At 43.4% G+C, this 18,415-nt stretch overlaps 2 protein-coding genes across 6 annotated transcripts in view; one reads left to right on the forward strand and one right to left on the reverse strand.

Moving 5' to 3' along the window:
- On the reverse strand, window positions 1-7,607 carry FKBP7 (FKBP prolyl isomerase 7). Of its 2 annotated transcripts, none has more exons than XM_075117984.1 (4): window positions 7,187-7,607; window positions 6,545-6,687; window positions 1,060-1,193; window positions 1-371 (listed from the first exon to the last, which is right to left on the reverse strand). In XM_075117984.1, the coding sequence occupies exons 1-4, from the start codon at window positions 7,378-7,380 to the stop codon at window positions 210-212; spliced, it is 633 nt and encodes a 210-aa protein (XP_074974085.1). In that variant the 5' UTR covers window positions 7,381-7,607; the 3' UTR covers window positions 1-209. The 2 variants fall into 2 exon arrangements, with proteins under 2 accessions (XP_074974085.1, XP_048725288.1); XM_048869331.2 differs by lacking the exon at window positions 7,187-7,607 and adding an exon at window positions 5,004-5,155 and having other exon boundaries at window positions 6,545-6,939.
- Window positions 6,879-18,415, forward strand: part of PLEKHA3 (pleckstrin homology domain containing A3) — a 27,553-nt gene continuing 16,016 nt past the window's right edge. The window contains exon 1 of one of the 4 annotated variants that reach the window (XM_048869330.2): window positions 6,879-7,001. Coding sequence is in view for 3 of the 4 variants with exons in the window: in XM_048869328.2 (XP_048725285.1) it covers window positions 15,850-16,003 (154 nt within the window). In the remaining variant the exon portion in view is untranslated. Of the gene's footprint in view, window positions 7,002-7,616; window positions 7,996-15,722; window positions 16,004-18,415 lie in introns of those variants that run through there. The other 3 variants (XM_048869329.2, XM_048869328.2, XM_048869327.2) reach the window with 3 other exon arrangements.

Genomic DNA, 18,415 nt, shown 5'->3' on the forward strand with positions numbered 1-18,415 from the left:
TGCCTTTTTATAATTTTATTTCTTTTGTAAAATATATCATAGTCTATTACTGAAATGTTACTGGTAAGATTTTTAACACTCATCTTAAAAGGTATAAAAATTTACCATAAAAAAAATGTAAAGCATCATGTGACAAAATGAAAGTTCATTTTAGAGATTCTTTAAATCTAGGGTAAAGAAAGCAGCCAGGAGATTTTAGAAATAATTTGCTATAGTTCATCATGCTGATAGACATTGTACTCCCTTGCAGATATGAAGCCATCTCCATCATGGTCATTATTCTTAAATATATCGGCTAAAATAGAATCGTGAACTGATGCATCACGTTTTTTACCATCTCTTTCAAATTCCTCCTTCAAATAATGGCTTATCTAAAAGAAAAAAATGAAAACATTATACTAAACATAGCTCAGAGTTCATTTTTGTGAGCTCATCATGGTAAATACTTGCATATAGGCATTCATATCACAAATGTAAAATGAAATCAGCTAAAAGCTCTGACACTTGAAACTCCAGAGCAAAAGTACACTAAAAGGAGAAAAACATTAGAAACTATAACAAAAATTACGTACTGAAATGGTTATCTCCCTGACTATCTTCTCAATATAAAGTAACAGTGCATAGTAAAACTCTTCAATGAATAGACACCTTCGAAGATATTTTCAATAGAAAACTGAGCTTGAGTGAAATGAGTTGATGTCTGACTAGTTCGTGGTTGGCAAATATCTCTATCATGAAACCATAGTTGATACTCTTGTTGGCTGTTGCAGCAGACAGGACAAGAATTTAGTGGGTGTAGAGTCTGAATTAACCTCTTAAATGTACTAATCGACCATACACATTTCAGTACACTCATTCCTCAAAAGTGGAGACTTTAGACACTGCCCGAGAGTGAAACAAATGTTGCATCCTTGTAAATCTGGGATGTAGCCCTGTACATAGCAAAGTGAGAAGTAAAAGATGGAATCAGAGGCAGCTCATATAGGGATAATGCATGCTTTGGTTTATTGGTAGTGGTATATATATGTGATCTATTCCAAGTCAGTTGACTCATGTTACCTCATCTCGAGAGAGTTTCTTGTCACTGTCCATGTCTATTTGAGTAAATGCTTCAACACTGCGTGGTCCTTTATTCACTGCATACAGTTCAATCTCAAATATCAATGTTGCATTAGGTGGAATCTTGCCTTGTGCTAAGAATATTAAAAAAAACATTGTAGCAGTCACATTGGTCAAAGCTCATGCTACTGGTACATACATTCATACAGAAGTATTTCTATTATCTATTAGGAATAGGTTAACAGTGTAATTTTCCAACTTGTGTGATACCCAAATAATATTCTGACCCCTGGCTTTAAATATTACACTATTAAGCCCTTCTGTGGGACTCCTTCCTACCTCATTCTTGACCCAGAGCAATCCTTTCCCTCACTGAACCCAGGACAACTTTCCTTACCTTTGTCTTCAGGGAGATATTGCCTGGTGGCCCATTCTTTGGGTTTTGCAGCGACATGGGTCCTTATTCATCAGGTGTGCCCAAACCCAATACTGCAGCCAGAGCAAATGCTCTTGGACACTGCTGTGAAAGCAGTACAAAGCTGAGGGAGAGTCACCTTAGGATTTTTTTAGCTCCCAAGGTCTCTAAGCTCATCTCACTATTGGAAGGTATGGGTGTGGGATAGGAGTGTTTCATGCTTTTCCTCTTTCCACACAATTGGAGGAGGCAGCCTCCAGCTCTCTTAGAAGACGTTAATGGATTTGGGGGAAGGCAGCAGGCAGACCCCCATAAACACTGAAATGCATGATGAGAGAGAAGGCCAGCTAGCCCACAGCAGAATGCAGGAGAAATAGGGGGATCTTAGCCACCAGGAAGCTCACAGAAAACATCAAAGGTAATGTATTCAGGGGTCTTTTTCAGAGAAGGAGGTTGCTAGCAAAAGGGAAATGAGAGGGGGTTGCACTGGCAATCCTGATATTCAGAGACAAACGTTTTCAGGCACTATTTATAACATTCTATTTCTCTGAAACAAAATTAATATGTGGACAGATATTATTCACATTGTTCATCCCAAGTGTCCAGACATTTAAGTAAAAATTTGAAAATATACCTCAAACTATTAAAAATCCTCCTTAGGAAGCCTTGCATTAAGAAAAGTTTTGGAACACAATAGCATGTACAAATGCTCCTTACAAGACTTCTTTTGAAGTCCTGACAATTCCACATGCCAGGCTAAAGTAATGTGTTTTTACTTTGTAATTTAAAAGCAACAGTCGGGTTTGAAAGGATTGTAGAAATGGAGACAAACCGGCAATAAAAGCAGCCAAGTTCTGCTAAAACATTTTGATATAACTGCATCAACTGTTAAGGAATTTACAAATAATAAAATATAATTTGAAATATTCACCTAATTAGGAGAGAGGCTATAGACACAGGCTCAAGAATTCAGAATTCACGCCATCTGATCAACACAGGAAAAATGGGCTATAGGAATAATCTGCTCAGTTTCTGAAGACAGACTGAAGGTAGGTTCTAATATTCCTGTGTCAAAGCATCTTCTAATATCAAAGTTGTAGAGGAAATATTAAATGCAAAGATGGGTTACTGTTTCATGCTTTCTAAAAGCAAGATACTGAAATGGTAGACAAATAACAAGAGTGGATCAATGAGGTCTAAAAAGTCAGCCAAAAACATGCATTTGACAAACCATGCAACATGCAGTTAATGTTTAAACACACAACTGGATCCTAATTATATGCTGGCTCACCTAAAGCTAGTATGTAGGCTAGTCTATCATCAGAATTTATTTTTGAGTTTCTACATATCCTATTATATCTGAAGATTAAAAATGTAAATCGGCTTTCTTTAACGGGTGGGCAAACAAACTGGTATTACTGGTATTTGTTATTTGAGATCTCTATAATGAATAAAACGGTATTGAGAGGCTTCAGTTTTGACTACAAAACATGTTTTGTTAAACTGTTTCAATTCTGTAAATGTCTGAAATATATTCCATATATTTGCAACAAGTTTATCTAACATTTATTAATATAAGCTAACTAGGCAGACTTTGGTGCAAGTAATTTTAAGAATTATACATACCAGAGAAAAAGACATGTAAAGACCTAAAGAGCCACATGCAGCCTGACTAAGTCAAGGTTAGACAGTCATCTTCCCCAGCATGCAGGAATATGCTAAGACAGAGGACAACCGTGTTGTAGGAAAAAGTCTTTCTTCAAGCACTGCCTAGAACAAACAGTTACATTTAAGGTTAGATTTTAATAATGCACTTTTTATTTTATATCAATGATTTTTCTTGTTGCTACAAGGCAAGATTTGTTCATTTCTTGTTGTAAAATTCATTCCTGGTGTAACTCTACCGCCTTCAATAGAATTACATCAAGGATGAAGTTGGCTCATGGAATTTTGACATGAATAAATGATCAAACTATGATCACAGAACAGCAGCAGCAAGTTTAGTCAATGTCCCATGTTCCCAGACAAACCTGGATTACAAAGAACTAAAATATGATATTGTCCATTCAGCTGAAATGTTTCATGATAAGATTTTAAGACTCGAGTCAGCCCATTAGTCTCATATATTGCATACCTAAATATCATGCATTCAGATTAGGTTTCCTGTGCTCCATTCAGTGGGGTAGTGGTGACTGCAACAATTATTATGCTGAGCTATTAAACTTCTCATTCAGTTAGTCCCAAGACAGTTGTTCAAACAAACAATGTTTCATCAAATTAATTCAGTGGTGTGTTGTGAATCTCACATTATTTTGATTGGGTGAAAATAAAAACGATTATATTAAAAGGCTAATCTGGCAGTACCCAAATCTTAGAAATTAAACATGAATGTAATGCAAAAGGAATAAGGATTTACATAAATAGGAGGAAATAATAATTAGTATAATATTTAATAATTTGTACTGAACTCAAAAGGCCTTTCTCGTAACCACAAAAACAGATATCTAAATCCCTGAAATTCCTATACAACGATAGCTTTCTGAAAATCTTATTTTTTTCCTCTGGCTGTCAGTGAACCATATTTATTTTCTCCCACAAAAGAAAGTTCTCCTCATGAAGTTGTATCTAAAGACCACTTAAAAATAACTATCAATTTACCCTTCCTGTTTGTCTGTTCCAATCCTAAATGAACTTTTGCAAAAATTCTTATATTTGGCTCTTCTGACTGCAAAAAGAGCTATTAGAGGCTCTGGAAATCAAACAGGAGTATAATCATAAGCACTGAAGTTATGACCTCTCCTTGCTGTTAGCATAGAACTCCTCATTCATGTGAAATAAGCCATCCATGAAAGCAGCACTGCAGCTGCTTGTGGAATTAATGTAAGTGATGTCACTGCACTTGGTGGAGGGTGAGACTAACTGTATTGTGGTGCTGGAAATTAAAGAGCTGTAAGCATGTTGTGTCTGGAGTGCTGGGTTGAAGATCTGATTCCTTTTGATAGGTTTTCAATTGTGGTTTCTCTTTTCAAAAAATAAGTCATGTATTAGATTAGATTGTAAGCAAACTGGATCAGGGACTGGCAGCACAATGAAGCCTCAATCCTAAGAGGGTACTCTGGATGCTACAAATAATACAAATAATAGCAACGAAAGGATGATCTCTCTATGTCCCATGGTAGGCGCTGTTCGTAGTTGTGGTGCTCCTATCAGAGAAATTCCTTGCTAGCAAAAGGGAGAGCTTATTAGCTGCGATTACAGGTTCAATTCTGCCAATACTTACTCCTGTGAGTTGGCCTTATTCACATGAGCAACCCCATTACATTCCTTGGGACTATGTTCATGGGTAAGAACTCGTATGACTAAGAGTTTGCAGGATCAGGCCCTGTAATTGCAGCCATCAAATAAACCCTCAATCAAAAAAGCTTGGATGATCAATCCTCAAGTAAATTTTTGACAACACTGTTTTCTGTCATTTATCTGAAAACATAAAGAGAGAAGAAAAAACAGATATGAATTTTAATTTTTTTACCATAGCCTTGCTTTCCATATGCTAATGATGGTGCAATTGTCACTTTCCGTTTTTCTCCAGGACACATATCCGTCATAGCAATATCTAATCCTTTTATGACTTGTCCAACACCCAGAACAAACCACTTTGGGTGACCTTCATTTTGTGTCCGACTACAAAAACAATAATAAGCTTTTAGCGAGTAGACAGCAAAAAAGTCAGTGTTCAAATGTATTTAAATGTTAAAGTGATTTTAAAAAAATACAATACCATCTCTGGAAAGTGTGACATTATTTAGATTACATTTTTTTAAAAGTCACAGTGAAGTGTATATTAAAAAGTAAATAACTGCCCTTTTTTATTTATATTGAAGTATTAACCTGTTTTTTCTGGTATAACTGGTTAAAAATCCTAAATTGCATACACAGGAAAGCTCCCATTGACTTGTTAAAGAACAAGTAAAAATTGAGTGCTAAAATTGCACCTTTCTGCAGAACGTAAAAGAGGGGCACTGGGTGAGGAAAACTCTATTAATTTCCCTTAGCAGAAGTTTTCCAAATCACACAACTGGGAGGAGAATGTCTTCTCTCCCTTCTTCTCCTCCCCCTGAAAACAAATACACAGAATGAGCTGCAAAACAGTGGATTAGAGAGGATATGCAGGATGACAGGCCATCCATCTGGTGGTTTTGTTCCTCAACACTAGAGCTGACCAATCCTTCAGCTCCTAGACAGTATGTCTCCATTGGAGCCACACTGCCAAGTGTCCCCTAGCATGCAATGCCTCTCCTCTCACCTATTAAATCAAAAAACCAATGTGAAAAGAACATCGTTAAAACTGCAAAAACAAGCACTCAAACAAGCACTGCCAATAACTTGCAGTTTCAAGAATTACTTAGATCTCCACCAAAACCTGTCAACACTACCCTATTTCAACCAGTAGCGGGCTTCCACGGGCGTCATATTTTGTCCTTAACTGAGCATGCTGCTTCCACACTGAAGACACATTTAACTGAAGACACACTTAACTGAGCATGCTGCTTCCACACATTTATTGAAGAATACAAACTAACGCATTGATCCGGCAAAGACTTATGCATGTGTGTACCTTGACACGCTATGAGCAAAGTTGCTCACGTGCATTGTGCCTCCTCTACACAAGAAAACTACACTATTTATGGCACTCTTAAATTGAAACCCACGTAAGAGGGTGCCACTGATTTAGCTAAATCAATTTCTAACAAAATTTAGTTAAATCAATACAATTTTCTGCAAGGCCTGAGTCTTTGCAGAATTGGGGCTTAATTTGGCCTAAATATTATATAATGATATCTACAGCATTTGTGGTTTGAAAGTATAGCTCTAGATATACATTTATATCATTCTAAACCGCACTGTAATTTTGGGCACTGCATACAAGTTGCTCTCCTGAACAGATTCAATATTATCAGATCTGCTTTAACACAGATTTAAAAAGAAACAAAAGGCTAAATGTTTGCCTATTTTTTATTTGCAGAGGAGAGGCAAATCTGGTGAAGAATGGTATAAATAGCAGCTATTTACCTGCAATAAAACTTGGATCCATCACTGGCCAGGTAGCCATCATAATGTGCATTAAGCAGATCCCCCTTCTTGCTCTTTGGCTTGCATTCTTTGGGCACATGTAAGACTTCGATTTTAACTTCTTCTGCAGTGGCATCCTCTTTCTTTTGTCCGTGCGTGTGGATCGTAAGAAGACAAAAAGCGTGTAAGAAAAAAACTAATTTGACTCCGAAAGCCATGCTTGCTAAACGCTCCCTCGCAGCCTTGTTCTGACTCAGGTTCTTAGTGCAGCCCCGGAGTAAGAGACACCCGCCCCCCACCCTGGCTGCGTGGCATTGTTCGACGTCAGGCTGACACTAACTGGGGCGTGTCCATCGTAACCTCCAAGACGCGGCACTGCTGCGCTCTGTGGGCTCAGCCAGGGCGCTACGGCCCGCCCACTTGCTCCTCCCCCATTGACAGCTTTCGATTGCTTGAGGTCTGCAAAGTTTGCGCGCGGTGCGGGGCTGTCGGTCTCGCGGGCTTCCCGGGAATTCTGTCCAGGACCGACTCCTTTGCCGGAGCCGCTTCCCTCCCAGGCAGAATTTCAAGTGTCCCCTGGGGGAGCGGGATGCATCGCCACCTCCGGGGGGCGGTGGGGGCTTTGCAGGGCGGGCGTGTTACCGTTTCTCCGCTGGTGCTGGGGGGATTTCGCGGGCTGTATCACAAAAGGTCTCGCAGGCCCTTGGGGCGGGGTGTTTGTCGTGTGCGCCCCCCAGGAGTTGGTGATGTCTGCACCGTCTCTCCCGGAGGGCGGGCAGGGGTGGGGGGGGGCGCGTTTCCACGTCTGCTGCCGCAGCGTTTTCCTTCATGTGCATCGGCTCCGTTTCGTTTTCACTCCGCTCAGCCGCAGCGGGCAGAAGCTTTAAGCGCTGCCACCAGTCTCACAGCGGAGGGGGAGGCTTCGGCTGAGAACTTGGCTGCCCCGCCGCGGGGCGCGTGTGTCTGGCCAAGGCAGGGCAGGCTCGCCCGCAGACACGGCACGGGTACGCTGGCTGCCTTAGCCAGCCCCTTTCCGGCAGGAAGTAAATGAAACGTCCGGGTCAATGGCAGCAAACGCGACGGCGGGGGGAGCGGGGAGCCAGAGGCGGCCGAGGAGCGGGGCGGGCAGAGCCTGCGGGGAGCTGGACACCGGCCGTCCCCCCTCCCCGGACTGCCATGTGCGTAGGACATGAGGCGCTCTGCCGCGCCTGCTGCCCCTGTGCATAGCCCGCTGCGGGCAGCATCTGCAGGGCCAGCCGGATACTGGGGCTGCGGTTGCTCTCGGCCCCCGAGCGGCGCGGCTCAGCCGTCAATGTCCATAGGCGGCTGCTGAGCGGGAGGGAAGGGGGAGTCTCTGCCCGCGCTGCCGCCCGTTCCCAGGAGGAGGATGCACGGAGCCTGGCCCTGAGCTATGGAAGGAGTCCTGTACAAGTGGACCAATTACCTGACAGGTACGGGCAGGGCGGGGCTGCTCCTGGCGCGCAGCATCGCTCTTGCGGGCTGTGCCCGGGAGTCGGCGGGCAGCGCGCCTCTGGCACGGCGGGGAGGATGGAGATGCCGGTGCAGGGGGATCTAGGTGAGGGTTACGAAACCAGCTGGCCTGTGGAGCTGTTCGCCGCTGTTTGAATCTAGCCTGCTTGGGCAGAAACGGACAGTTTTAGCCTCTGATGGCTGTTGGGGAGGCCTACCGGAGGGCGGATTGCTGGTCTCCGTTCAGGAGGAGCCTGTTGCTCCTGGGCTCGGGGAATCCCGCTGTGGTGCAGCAATGGGCGATGTCCGATTCTGTGAGTGAGTGGAAGATGTTACCCTCCAGATAGGTGATCTGCACCTTTCACAAGAACTGTATTCACCCGCGCCCACGTTTTCAACTCTTTCTTGGAGATTACTCGAGATTTGGGAGGTGTTGGGGTCTTTTTAAAATACAGTAGTTACTAAATCGCATGCTATTTTAATTGAAGATATGTTGCATTCTTACTCAGTATTTTGGAATGTACTTATATGGTCCCCCTTGCTGAATATAGCCCCCTGGTCAGTGTGTGCTAGTTGTCACTCTGTGTCTAAACTACAGAGGATATGGTTTTGTTACAGCTCTTAGCTTGAAAGCCTGGCTCTTAAACTGTAGAGGCTCAAGTTTAAAGCTCTGGGGGCCCCAGGTTCAGTCAGTGGAGGATTTGTATTGAATTTGGGCAATGGGCCTGTGTCCACACTAGTGCCTGGTAATGAGCTCTCTCTGTGTTATGTGAAATAAAAGAGTATTGCTTGTTGGGTTAAGCTTTTGAGGACCACAAGTATGTGAACAAAATGGCACGTGCTTTGTCAGTGCTGTGAACTTCTGGCAATCCACACATCTTAGCCAATTAAACTTTTTTGCACTTTTCACCTTCTCCGAGTCCAGGTAACCCTGTTCTGGGTGTGTTGGAAGCTAAAGGTGTTGCTGGAAAACTTTCTTTTGGTCTTCTTGCTGTGATCCAGAAATAATGCACAACCAATCAGGACATGAAATGAGAGCAGAGTTTTCAGAACATTGGATCCATAGTGTAGTTTCTCACAAATGGCATGAATCATAGAATCATAGAATATCAGGGTTGGAAGGGACCTCAGGAGGTCATCTAGTCCAACCTCCTGCTCAAAGCAGGACCAATCCCCAACTAAATCATCCCCGCCAGGGCTTTGTCAAGCCTGACCTTAAAAACTTCTAAGGAAGGAGATTCCACCACCTCCCTAGGTAATGCATTCCACTGTTTCACCACTCTCCTAGTGAAAAAGTTTTTCCTAATATCCAACCTAAATCTCCCCCACTGCAACTTGAGACCATTACTCCTTGTTCTGTCATCTACTACCACTGAGAACAGTCTATATCCATCCTCTTTGGAACTCCCTTTCAGGTAGTTGAAAGCAGCTATCAAATCCCCCCTCATTCTTCTCTTCCGCAGACTAAACATTCCCAGTTCCCTCAGCCTCTCCTCATAAGTCATATGTTTTCTTGTCCCCTAATCATTTTTGTTGCCCTCCACTGGACTCTTCCCAACTTTTCCACATCCTTCTTGTAGTGTGGGGCCCAAAACTGGACACAGTACTCCAGATGAGGCCTCACCGATGTCGGATAGAGGGGAACGATCACGTACGTCGATCTGCTGGCAATGCCCCTACTTATACATCCCAAAATGCCATTGGCCTTCTTGGCAACAAGGGCACGCTGTTGACTCATATCCAGCTTTTCGTCCACTGTAACGCCTAGGTCCTTTTCTGCAGAACTGCTGCCTAGCCATTTGGTCCCTAGTCTTCCGTCCTAAGTGCAGGACTCTGCACTTGTCCTTGTTGAACCTCATCAGATTTCTTTTGGTCCAATCCTCCAATTTGTCTAGGGCCCTCTGTATCCTATCCATACCCTCCAGCATATCTGCCTCTCCTCCCACTTTAGTGTGATCTGCAAACTTGCTGAGGGTGCAATCCACACCATCCTCCAGATCATTTATGAAGATATTGAACAAAACCGGCCCGAGGACCGACCCTTGGGGCACTCCACTTGATACCGGCTGCCAACTAGACATGGAGCCATTGATCACTACCCGTTGAGCCCGACAATCTAGCCAACTTTCTATCCACCTTATAGTCCATTCATCCAGCCCATACTTCTTTAACTTGCTGGTAAGACTCCTGTGGGAGACCATGTCAAAAGCTTTGCTAAAGTCAAGGAACAACAAGTCCACTGCTTTCCCCTCATCCACAGAGCCAGTTATCTCGTCATAGAAGGCAATTAGATTAGTCGGGCATGACTAGCCCTTGGTGAATCCATGCTGACTGTTCCTGATCACTTTCCTCTCCTCTAAGAGCTTCAGAATTGATTCCTTGAGGACCTGCTCCATGATTTTTCCAGGGACTGAGGTGAGGCTGACTGGCCTGTAGTTCCCAGGATCATCCTCCTTCCCTTTTTTAAAGATGGGCACGACATTAGCCTTTTTCCAGTCATCCAGTACCTCCCCCGATCGCCATGAGTTTTCAAAGATAATGGCCAATGGCTCTGCAATCACATCCGTCAATTCCTTTAGCACCCTCGGATGCAGTGCATCCGGCCCCATGGACTTGTGCTTGTCCAGCTTTTCTAAATAGTCCCGAACCACTTCTTTCTCCACAGAGGGCTGGTCACCTCCTCCCCATGCTGTGCTGCCCAGTGCAGCAGTCTGGGAGCTGACCTTGTTTGTGAAGACAGAGGCAAAAAAAGCATTGAGTACATTAGCTTTTTCCACATCTTCTGTCACTAGGTTGCATCCCTCATTCAGTAAGGGGCTCACACTTTCCTTGACTTTCTTCTTGTTGCTAACATACCTGAAGAAACCCTTCTTGTTACTCTTAACATCTCTAGCTAGCTGCAACTCCAGGTGTGGTTTGGCCTTCCTGATTTCACTCCTGCATGCCCGAGCAATATTTTTATACTCTTCCCTGGTCATTTGTCCAATTTTCCACTTCTTGTAAGCTTCTTTTTTGTGTTTAAGATCAGCAAGGATTTCACTGTTAAGCCAAGCTGGTCGTCTGCCATATTTACTATTCTTTCTACACATTGGGATGGTTTGTCTCTGTAACCTCAGTAAGGATTCTTTAAAATACAGCCAACTCTCCTGGACTCCTTTCCCCCTCATGTTGTTCTCCCAGGGGATCCTGCCCATCAGTTCCCTGAGGGAGTCAAAATCTGCTTTTCTGAAGTTCAGGGTCCGTATTCTGCTGCTCTCCTTTCTTCCCTTAGGAACATACTTTGGTTCCTTTGATGTGCGAGCTTTCATCCAAAGCTGTCTACATGTCATTTAGCTATAGTGAGCCAGTGAAAGAATAAGCACACCAGAGTTCCTGGTTGCATCAACCACACTGATGGCATCACTGTGGACACACAGTAAAATTATTCTTGTGTCAGCTTCTTTTTGATGAGCTCGTAGGTGTCAAGTGTTGTTGTTGAGCACCATACTTCAGCCTTATTATGAAACCTAACAGCCAGAATAATAATTTTATCATGTGGTGTTTGTGTCAGTTGCTCAGATAAAAATATTGCAAGAATCTTCTTATTTTCTGAAAGCGCAGTGAGATTAATCCAGTTACTTGGAAGAGGCACGTCTGCCTTCTGCCGTTCTTCAGATGGGTCTTGTATCTCTTGAACATTTTTTGCCTTGTACCACCTTAACAGATTCCTTATAGCAGTGGTTCTCAACCTTTCCAAACTACCATAACCCTTTCAGCAATCTGATTTGTCTTGAATGCCCCAAGTTTCTCCACAATTAAAAACTATTTGTTTACAAAATGAGACATAAAAACCCAAAAGTGTCACAGCACACTGTTACTGAAAAATTGCTTATTTTCTTATTTTTACAATATAATTATAAAATCAAATGAAATATTAATATTGTACTTACATTTCAGTGTATAGTATATAGATCAGTATAAACAAGTCATTGTCTATATGAAATTGTAGTTTGTACTGACTTTGCTAGTGCTTTTTATGTAGCCTGTTGTAAAACTAGGCAAATGTCTAGATGAGTTGATGTACCCCCGAAAGACCTCTGTGTACCCCCTTGGGTCTGTGTACCACTGGTTGAGACCACTGCTTTATAGTACTTATCCACACAATGTCTATTCTGTGGAAGACCTAAGTACTGTTTTTACAAATGTATCTGCAAGGCCTCCAAATGTTTTGGCTTCACATGGTTTTCCTATGGTTTGTACCAGAGCTTGTGCATCTGGCACCAGACTGCTTCTCCCAACAAGAGTAACTGTTGGCCAGTGGACATGAGCTGTCAGTCTGTCACGCAGTGTTGTTTTTGTCCCTGTTCTTAGACTGCCATTTGTCTGTGCTAGTGCCAAAGGGACGGGCGTTAACTCATGTTTAAAAATCTATTGCAAATTCACAGTCCTGCTAACTTCATAAGCTGTGACTAGTCGCTGAAGAATATTTCTGTCTGCCTTCATGGTTGAGGCCTTTTCTTTTATTTCTTTCGTCATTTCATATAGCATGGAAAAAGTAGGGAGCATTATTTTTTGGCAGTGGATCCTAAATGTGTACACATCGAGTCTCCCCCTCTTGTGTCATAAGCCACTTCTCCACAAAACTGTCCAGTTGCACTTGTCCTAGGATCTTTGCATTCAACAGTGCATCTTGTATGCCTTCAGTAGCCAGATCTTTTGTTGCAATATTTTTGCAATGAAGTGGGTGTTCCCCCCAGGAGAAAATCTTTAACCTTTGAATTGTTTGTAAGAGTACATCCTCCTCTTCACTGTCACATTGCTTCCCGGCCTTTCTTGACTCATAGTGAATAAATTGGTCTCCACGCCAACATGGAACATGGCTCTAGTGTTCATTGTGTATGGGCTTTCAAATTGTAAGACAAGGCCCATCTGCCAAGGTCTGAGCAAGTCTTGGTGAAGCCTACAGTTCCACCTTCTTTCTTTCCTATGCCATTGAACCACTCTTGGCTCTGATCAGGGTCCGTGTGGTTGAGTTTCTGACATGATCACTTGACAGCTATGTTCCCTCACAGAAACTCCTTGAACACGCAGTTATCTCCAGTCCTTAGGTTTCACAGAACTGGACTGTCTTATATTATGGATGCTGGTATCTTTATTGGGATCACTACAGCTTGCCACTCATGATACATCAGTTGCAGATGCTCTTGTTTTCTGTGATTTCTGGATTTGGGTTTGCGACACGACTGATGCTGTCTATCCTGACTGAAAGGTGAAATCAGTTCTGTCAGTAGCCTCTCTGTCTATGACATCTTGCAGTTTCTTTCTAATGGCTGTTGGCTCCCTTATTCTATGCAATCCTTGTTCACCTGCCTCACACATTTCTTTACTTAACTGTTGGCAAATAATATAGAGACTGTAGAAGACTGTAGACTATAGAATTTTTTGAAGACTTACTACCAGTTCCATGGTTTGCCCACAACTGTAATCAAACCACCATCTCAGCTAACTACTGTTACTCTTTCTATTTGTAAAAAATACCATCATGTCTATGTTAATTCTAGTCTAACTATAAAGCATTATGCACTATTAAACAAATACAAAGCATGCAAGAAAATGATTTCACATATTACAAGAAAAATACATTCTGTATTATGATTAACATATTTCTAATTTAAGATCTGTGGATGACTAAATGCTATAAAAGGTTGATTATTCAAGTGCAGTAGGAGTAAAATAATGATTATGTCTTCTCATTTCTGTTCTTAATAGACTGAAAAGGAATTATGCCTCACTTAAATTTTGTTGACAAGTTCATGCACACATTTCTGGTGAATTTTTGCTGCCATATTTATTTGCAAGTTTGAGGGTCTAAACATCGGAATTCAACTTGGTAACAACCATTTTTGAAATCAGCAGGTTCAAATTATGTTAGAAAAAGTTGTTATCAACTTTAAACAAAAAAATGCATCTAGATCCCCTATGGAGGATTGATTCAGAGATTTCTGTCTAGTCTGTAATGTTGCCAAACCATTGCAAACTATTTTTCAGTCTACTGGGTATTATTATCCAACCCTCCTTTTTAAATGAAACCAAAAACAAATACAGCTTGTTTTTCTAGTTTAAATATTGTATGTGCATCCAGCAATATATAAGGCGCAATCTGTCTCATATTTTTTCACACACAGGGTACACTCTATATCACCCAGTTTACTATAAGAGAAAACATTTTCTTGTTTTGCTTGTTACTATCATAAATTTATAGTCATATTCAGCCCTGGTTTACTTATTTGCATTGCCAGTGACATCAAGGATCAGATATGGCCAGAATAATAATCATCTGTTACAAGGTCCCTTCTTATCAACACGAGTCCATGCAGCAGATCATGGCTTTGTCTGCATTTCACATAGTTAAGAGATAAATACAATGTTAGTCTCAAAAGCAGTTGCAGAAAATGTGTTATGGGGGTAAACTAGAAAGAGATTTTTTTTAACTGCATATTTCAATGTATATTAAACTGCAAACTGTTGAATTGCAACTGATCTAGATAACCACGAGTATCATTATTTATGTATGTGTGTGTGTGCATGTATTATTTTTTTTTGTTTGACAGAGGTAATTACTTAGTTCTTTTTGGATATTCTTACAGATTAAAAGGACCGATCAAACATTCACTACAGTCAAATGCTGTTATATAATATGAAGAGACCATAGGAGTATGTCCTATCTGCTGCCTTTTCTCCTGCTTTAAACGTTTGAAGTTCAGGGTGATGGGTTTCGTTTGTGAGTCATAAAATCATGATCTCTAGTCTCTCTTCCAATTCACCCTCTTTATCTTACTTTACATAGAAGGAGTAGTGTGACTGAATACACCCCTGCATTCGCACATACGCATTATTGTAATAATCTTTGTACCAAATATGCCTTGTGAAGTATCATCTGAAAACTAATAATCATTGAATAATAATGTCATGGTGAAATGTATGTAGTAACATTTTATGTAAAGTTATGAGTTCCCCTTGTATGGTGGTGATGGCATGTGTTCAAACCCATATAGCCCTGTCTAGGCAGAAGCTGTTAAACATGTCTATCCTAAACAAAGACATTTTATTTTTACCTCAATTTACATATATGTAGTAAACAGGGTCCTTGGGACAGGAAGAGGGGGTAAACTCATTTCTCAAAGACAAAGGACAAGCTGACACCTCTAATGAAGTATCATTAACAGAGCCGTCCCTTGAGTACAACGAATCGGTGCCACCACCCTGAGCCCCGTGCTTTGGGGGGTCCCGCAGGCAGGGAGGTGAGGCGGGTGGGCGAGTGGGGTGAGGAGGCAAACAGGGAGGCGAGCAGCAGGTGGGCGGGAGAGGGTGAGGAGGAGCCCTCCTACCAGAACCTCCCCCTCCCTGCTGGCGGGCCCTGCCGATCAGCACCTCCCTCTCCCTCCCAGCGCCTACCTCGGATCAGATGTTTCGTGGTGTTAGGAGGCGCTGGGGGGCAAGGAGGGTGCAGCACGCTTGGGGAAGGGGATGGACCTGGGCGGGGGCGAGAAGAAGCAGGGTGGGGTGGGGCCTGGAGGGGCTGGTGGGGAAGCACCCCTCAGCAGCTAGGGGCTGAGTTTCTAATGTCCTGGGCCCCACACCCTCCTAGGGATGGCCCTGGTCATCAAAGTTGATTGGCAATCACTGGTCAAATGGCCCCTCTTTGGCAGCGAAGGGGAGCAGGAACAGATTGTTTTTCATTTTAGCAAGCAACAACATGGAATCTCTTTCACCATGAGATCCCCTGCCTCCGTTCTCACAGCTGGAAGGAACTTTATCTAGAGGTAACCCTCAGGAAAATGCTTTTTGAAGGGTGAATGGACAATAAAAATGAGGGGCAAAACGATCCGAGGTTATCTCCATCTCTCTGTCCCTCTTTCTTTCACCTAAAAAGACAAAGAAACCGACCCTTTGACTTTGGGGGAGTTCCTGACCTGAGAATTTTGGCAGCAATGTTTCTGGGAAGCTGCGGTAAGGATTTAACTTGAACCAAGTCGAGCTTGTTAAGTTCAGTTACTAGAACGTGTTTTATCTCTTTTTCTCTAGTAACCATTTCTGACTTTAATACCTTATCCATGTACTCACTTAAAATCTATCTCTTTATAGTTAAATTAACTTGTTTTTTTTCTAATCCAAACTAATCCAGTGTTATGTTTAAATTGAGCTGTTTGGTAATTCCATTTAAAGTAGCAGGCTGTTAGATATCTGACCCCTTATAGGGGCTAGGGTGACCAGGTGTCTGGTTTTTGACCTGAACACCCGGTTGAAAAGGGACCCTGGTGGCTCCGGTCACCACCACTGACTGGGCTGTTAAAAGTCCTGTCGGCGGTGCTGTGGAGCTAGGCAGGCTAGTCCCTACCTGTCCTGATACCACACTGCACCCTGGAATTGGCCAGCAGGTCCAGCTGCTAGGTGGGGGGGCACGGGGCTCCGTGCGCTGTCCCCGCGTAGAGCACCGGCTCCGCACTCCCATTGGCCGGGGACCGTGGCCAATGGGAGCTACGGGGGCAGTGCCTGTGGGCAAGAACAGCACATAGAGCTGCCTGCCACACCTCCGCCTAGAAGCCGGACCTGCTGCTGGCTGCTTCTGGGGCGCAGCGGAGAGTCAGGACAGGCAGGAAGCCTGCATTAGACCCTGCACTGTGCTGCTGACTGGGAGCTGCCGGAGGTAAGCCCGGGGCCCCAACCCTTTGCCCCAGCCCTGAGCACCCCCGCAAACCCAGAGACTCCTTCTGCACCCCAAACTCCTCAATCCTGGCCCCACTTCTGAGCCCGCACCCCCAGCCAGGGACTGCACCCGAACCCCCAGCCCCCTCCCACATCTTGAACCGCTCATTTCTGGCCACACTAGAGGGGACCGAACCAGGCCCCAAATGGTCCCTGAACCATCCCACTATGAAGCAGACATCAAGATGGGGTAACTTTATCTTTGCGCCTCCCCACTATCATTCCTGTGCTAAGCACCGAAATGGAGTAACATAGATCTGGGACCATCGTTTCTTCATGCTATCTCTTGCTGTTATCTATGAGGATACATGCATTTCATCTGCGAGTTGGGGTGGTCTCACGTTTGTCAAGCACACTCCCACTATGCTACAGTGCATCAAATAGACATACCACAGATTGGCCAGGCTATAATGAGTCTAATTGTTGTTCTTCCACCTGATTATTTGGGCTGTTGTCCTGAATCCCTTCTGCTACTGTTAATTGCAAGCCTTGACCCCGGAGTCCTGGGATAATCTGTACACCAAAATGTCCTGCACCTGTGCAGCAAGTCAGGGAGAGAATAAGATGTTGTTTTTAAAGATGCAAATAATGTAGGTAATTTTAAAAGTTAAATTTTAATAGAAGTCTCTTAAATCCAGCACTTAGCCAAGCTATCCATATTTAGCTCTTTCAGTCTTTGTTCAGGTCAATTCCTTTGAGCCCCCAAACCATTCTTTCCCTGTCCAGAAGATGTGGCACCCAGCACTGGGGCCTGCTTCTGCTCCCATTGAATCAATGATAAAACTCATAATGACTTTAATGAGAGCAGGATCGGTAGAGCCCTGCAAATCCATGGGTATCCGCTTTATATCCACGGACCATTTCTGCAGATAGCAGCGTGGGTGCAGATACAAATTTTGTATCCACGCAGGGCTCTGACGGTAAGAGCCGGGTGGGCAGCTATGAGGAACCGCAGCACAGACCCTCCACCTGCCCATGGTGCGAGGGGTGTGTGTTTGAGAGCAGTCGCTGGTCCTGGCCCTGCTCCCCAGGCTCCCCACCCGGCTGAGGACAGGTGGAGGGTCCTCATGGGGGTGCCTGCCCCCCACGGTAAATAGAGCCCTGCAAATCTGCAGACAGTTTTTGCGGATCAGATGCGGATACATATTTTTGTATCTGTGCAGGGCTCTAAGGATCAGACCCCCTAGCTGAAGCTTGTCACAGTCCAGTATATGATTCAGCTTCCTCCCTTCAAAGCCACTGCTATTGGATTGCTTCAGTTTGCTCTGTGGAATAATGCAGCCATCCATGCTATGCACTGCGCTGTCCTTTAGGTCAGTAGGTTCATGCACCACAGGCAGTGCCATTCTAATTCATAGATTACCAGAAAGTGGCTATTTAGTAGACTGGAAAGATGGTGCTAGCACTGTGAGACCGAGTGCATCACCTTTTCCTACTACCTGGTTCCCCAGTCCCAGTCCTCTGTTGAACTGGTGTTCTTGTTGTGCTACACTGACTTATTATTTTGTTTTCGGTTATTTACAAAATATCTGCTGTTTTTGACATAGTTTGAAATGGGCCAATGTAGTAGGGTGAGTTATGCTAATTAGCACTAATGACTGGGGTATCTATTGTGAAGTACAGAGTTTTATGAGTTGGCAAGTTAGCCTATAAAAA

Source organism: Caretta caretta, chromosome 11, assembly GCF_965140235.1.
Source record: "Caretta caretta isolate rCarCar2 chromosome 11, rCarCar1.hap1, whole genome shotgun sequence".
NCBI lineage: Eukaryota > Metazoa > Chordata > Testudines > Cheloniidae > Caretta > Caretta caretta.

Excerpts from the sequence above, each read along its gene's own strand:
- FKBP7 (XM_048869331.2), bottom strand. The coding sequence starts at position 6,762 with ATGGCTTTCGGAGTCAAATTAGTTTTTTTCTTACACGCTTTTTGTCTT. Across the intron at positions 5,156-6,544 it reads GGATCCAAGTTTTATTGCAG|TCGGACACAAAATGAAGGTC; the intron begins GTAAATAGCTGC and ends TTGTTTTTGTAG. Across the intron at positions 1,194-5,003 it reads ATATGGAAAGCAAGGCTATG|CACAAGGCAAGATTCCACCT; the intron begins GTAAAAAAATTA and ends TAATATTCTTAG.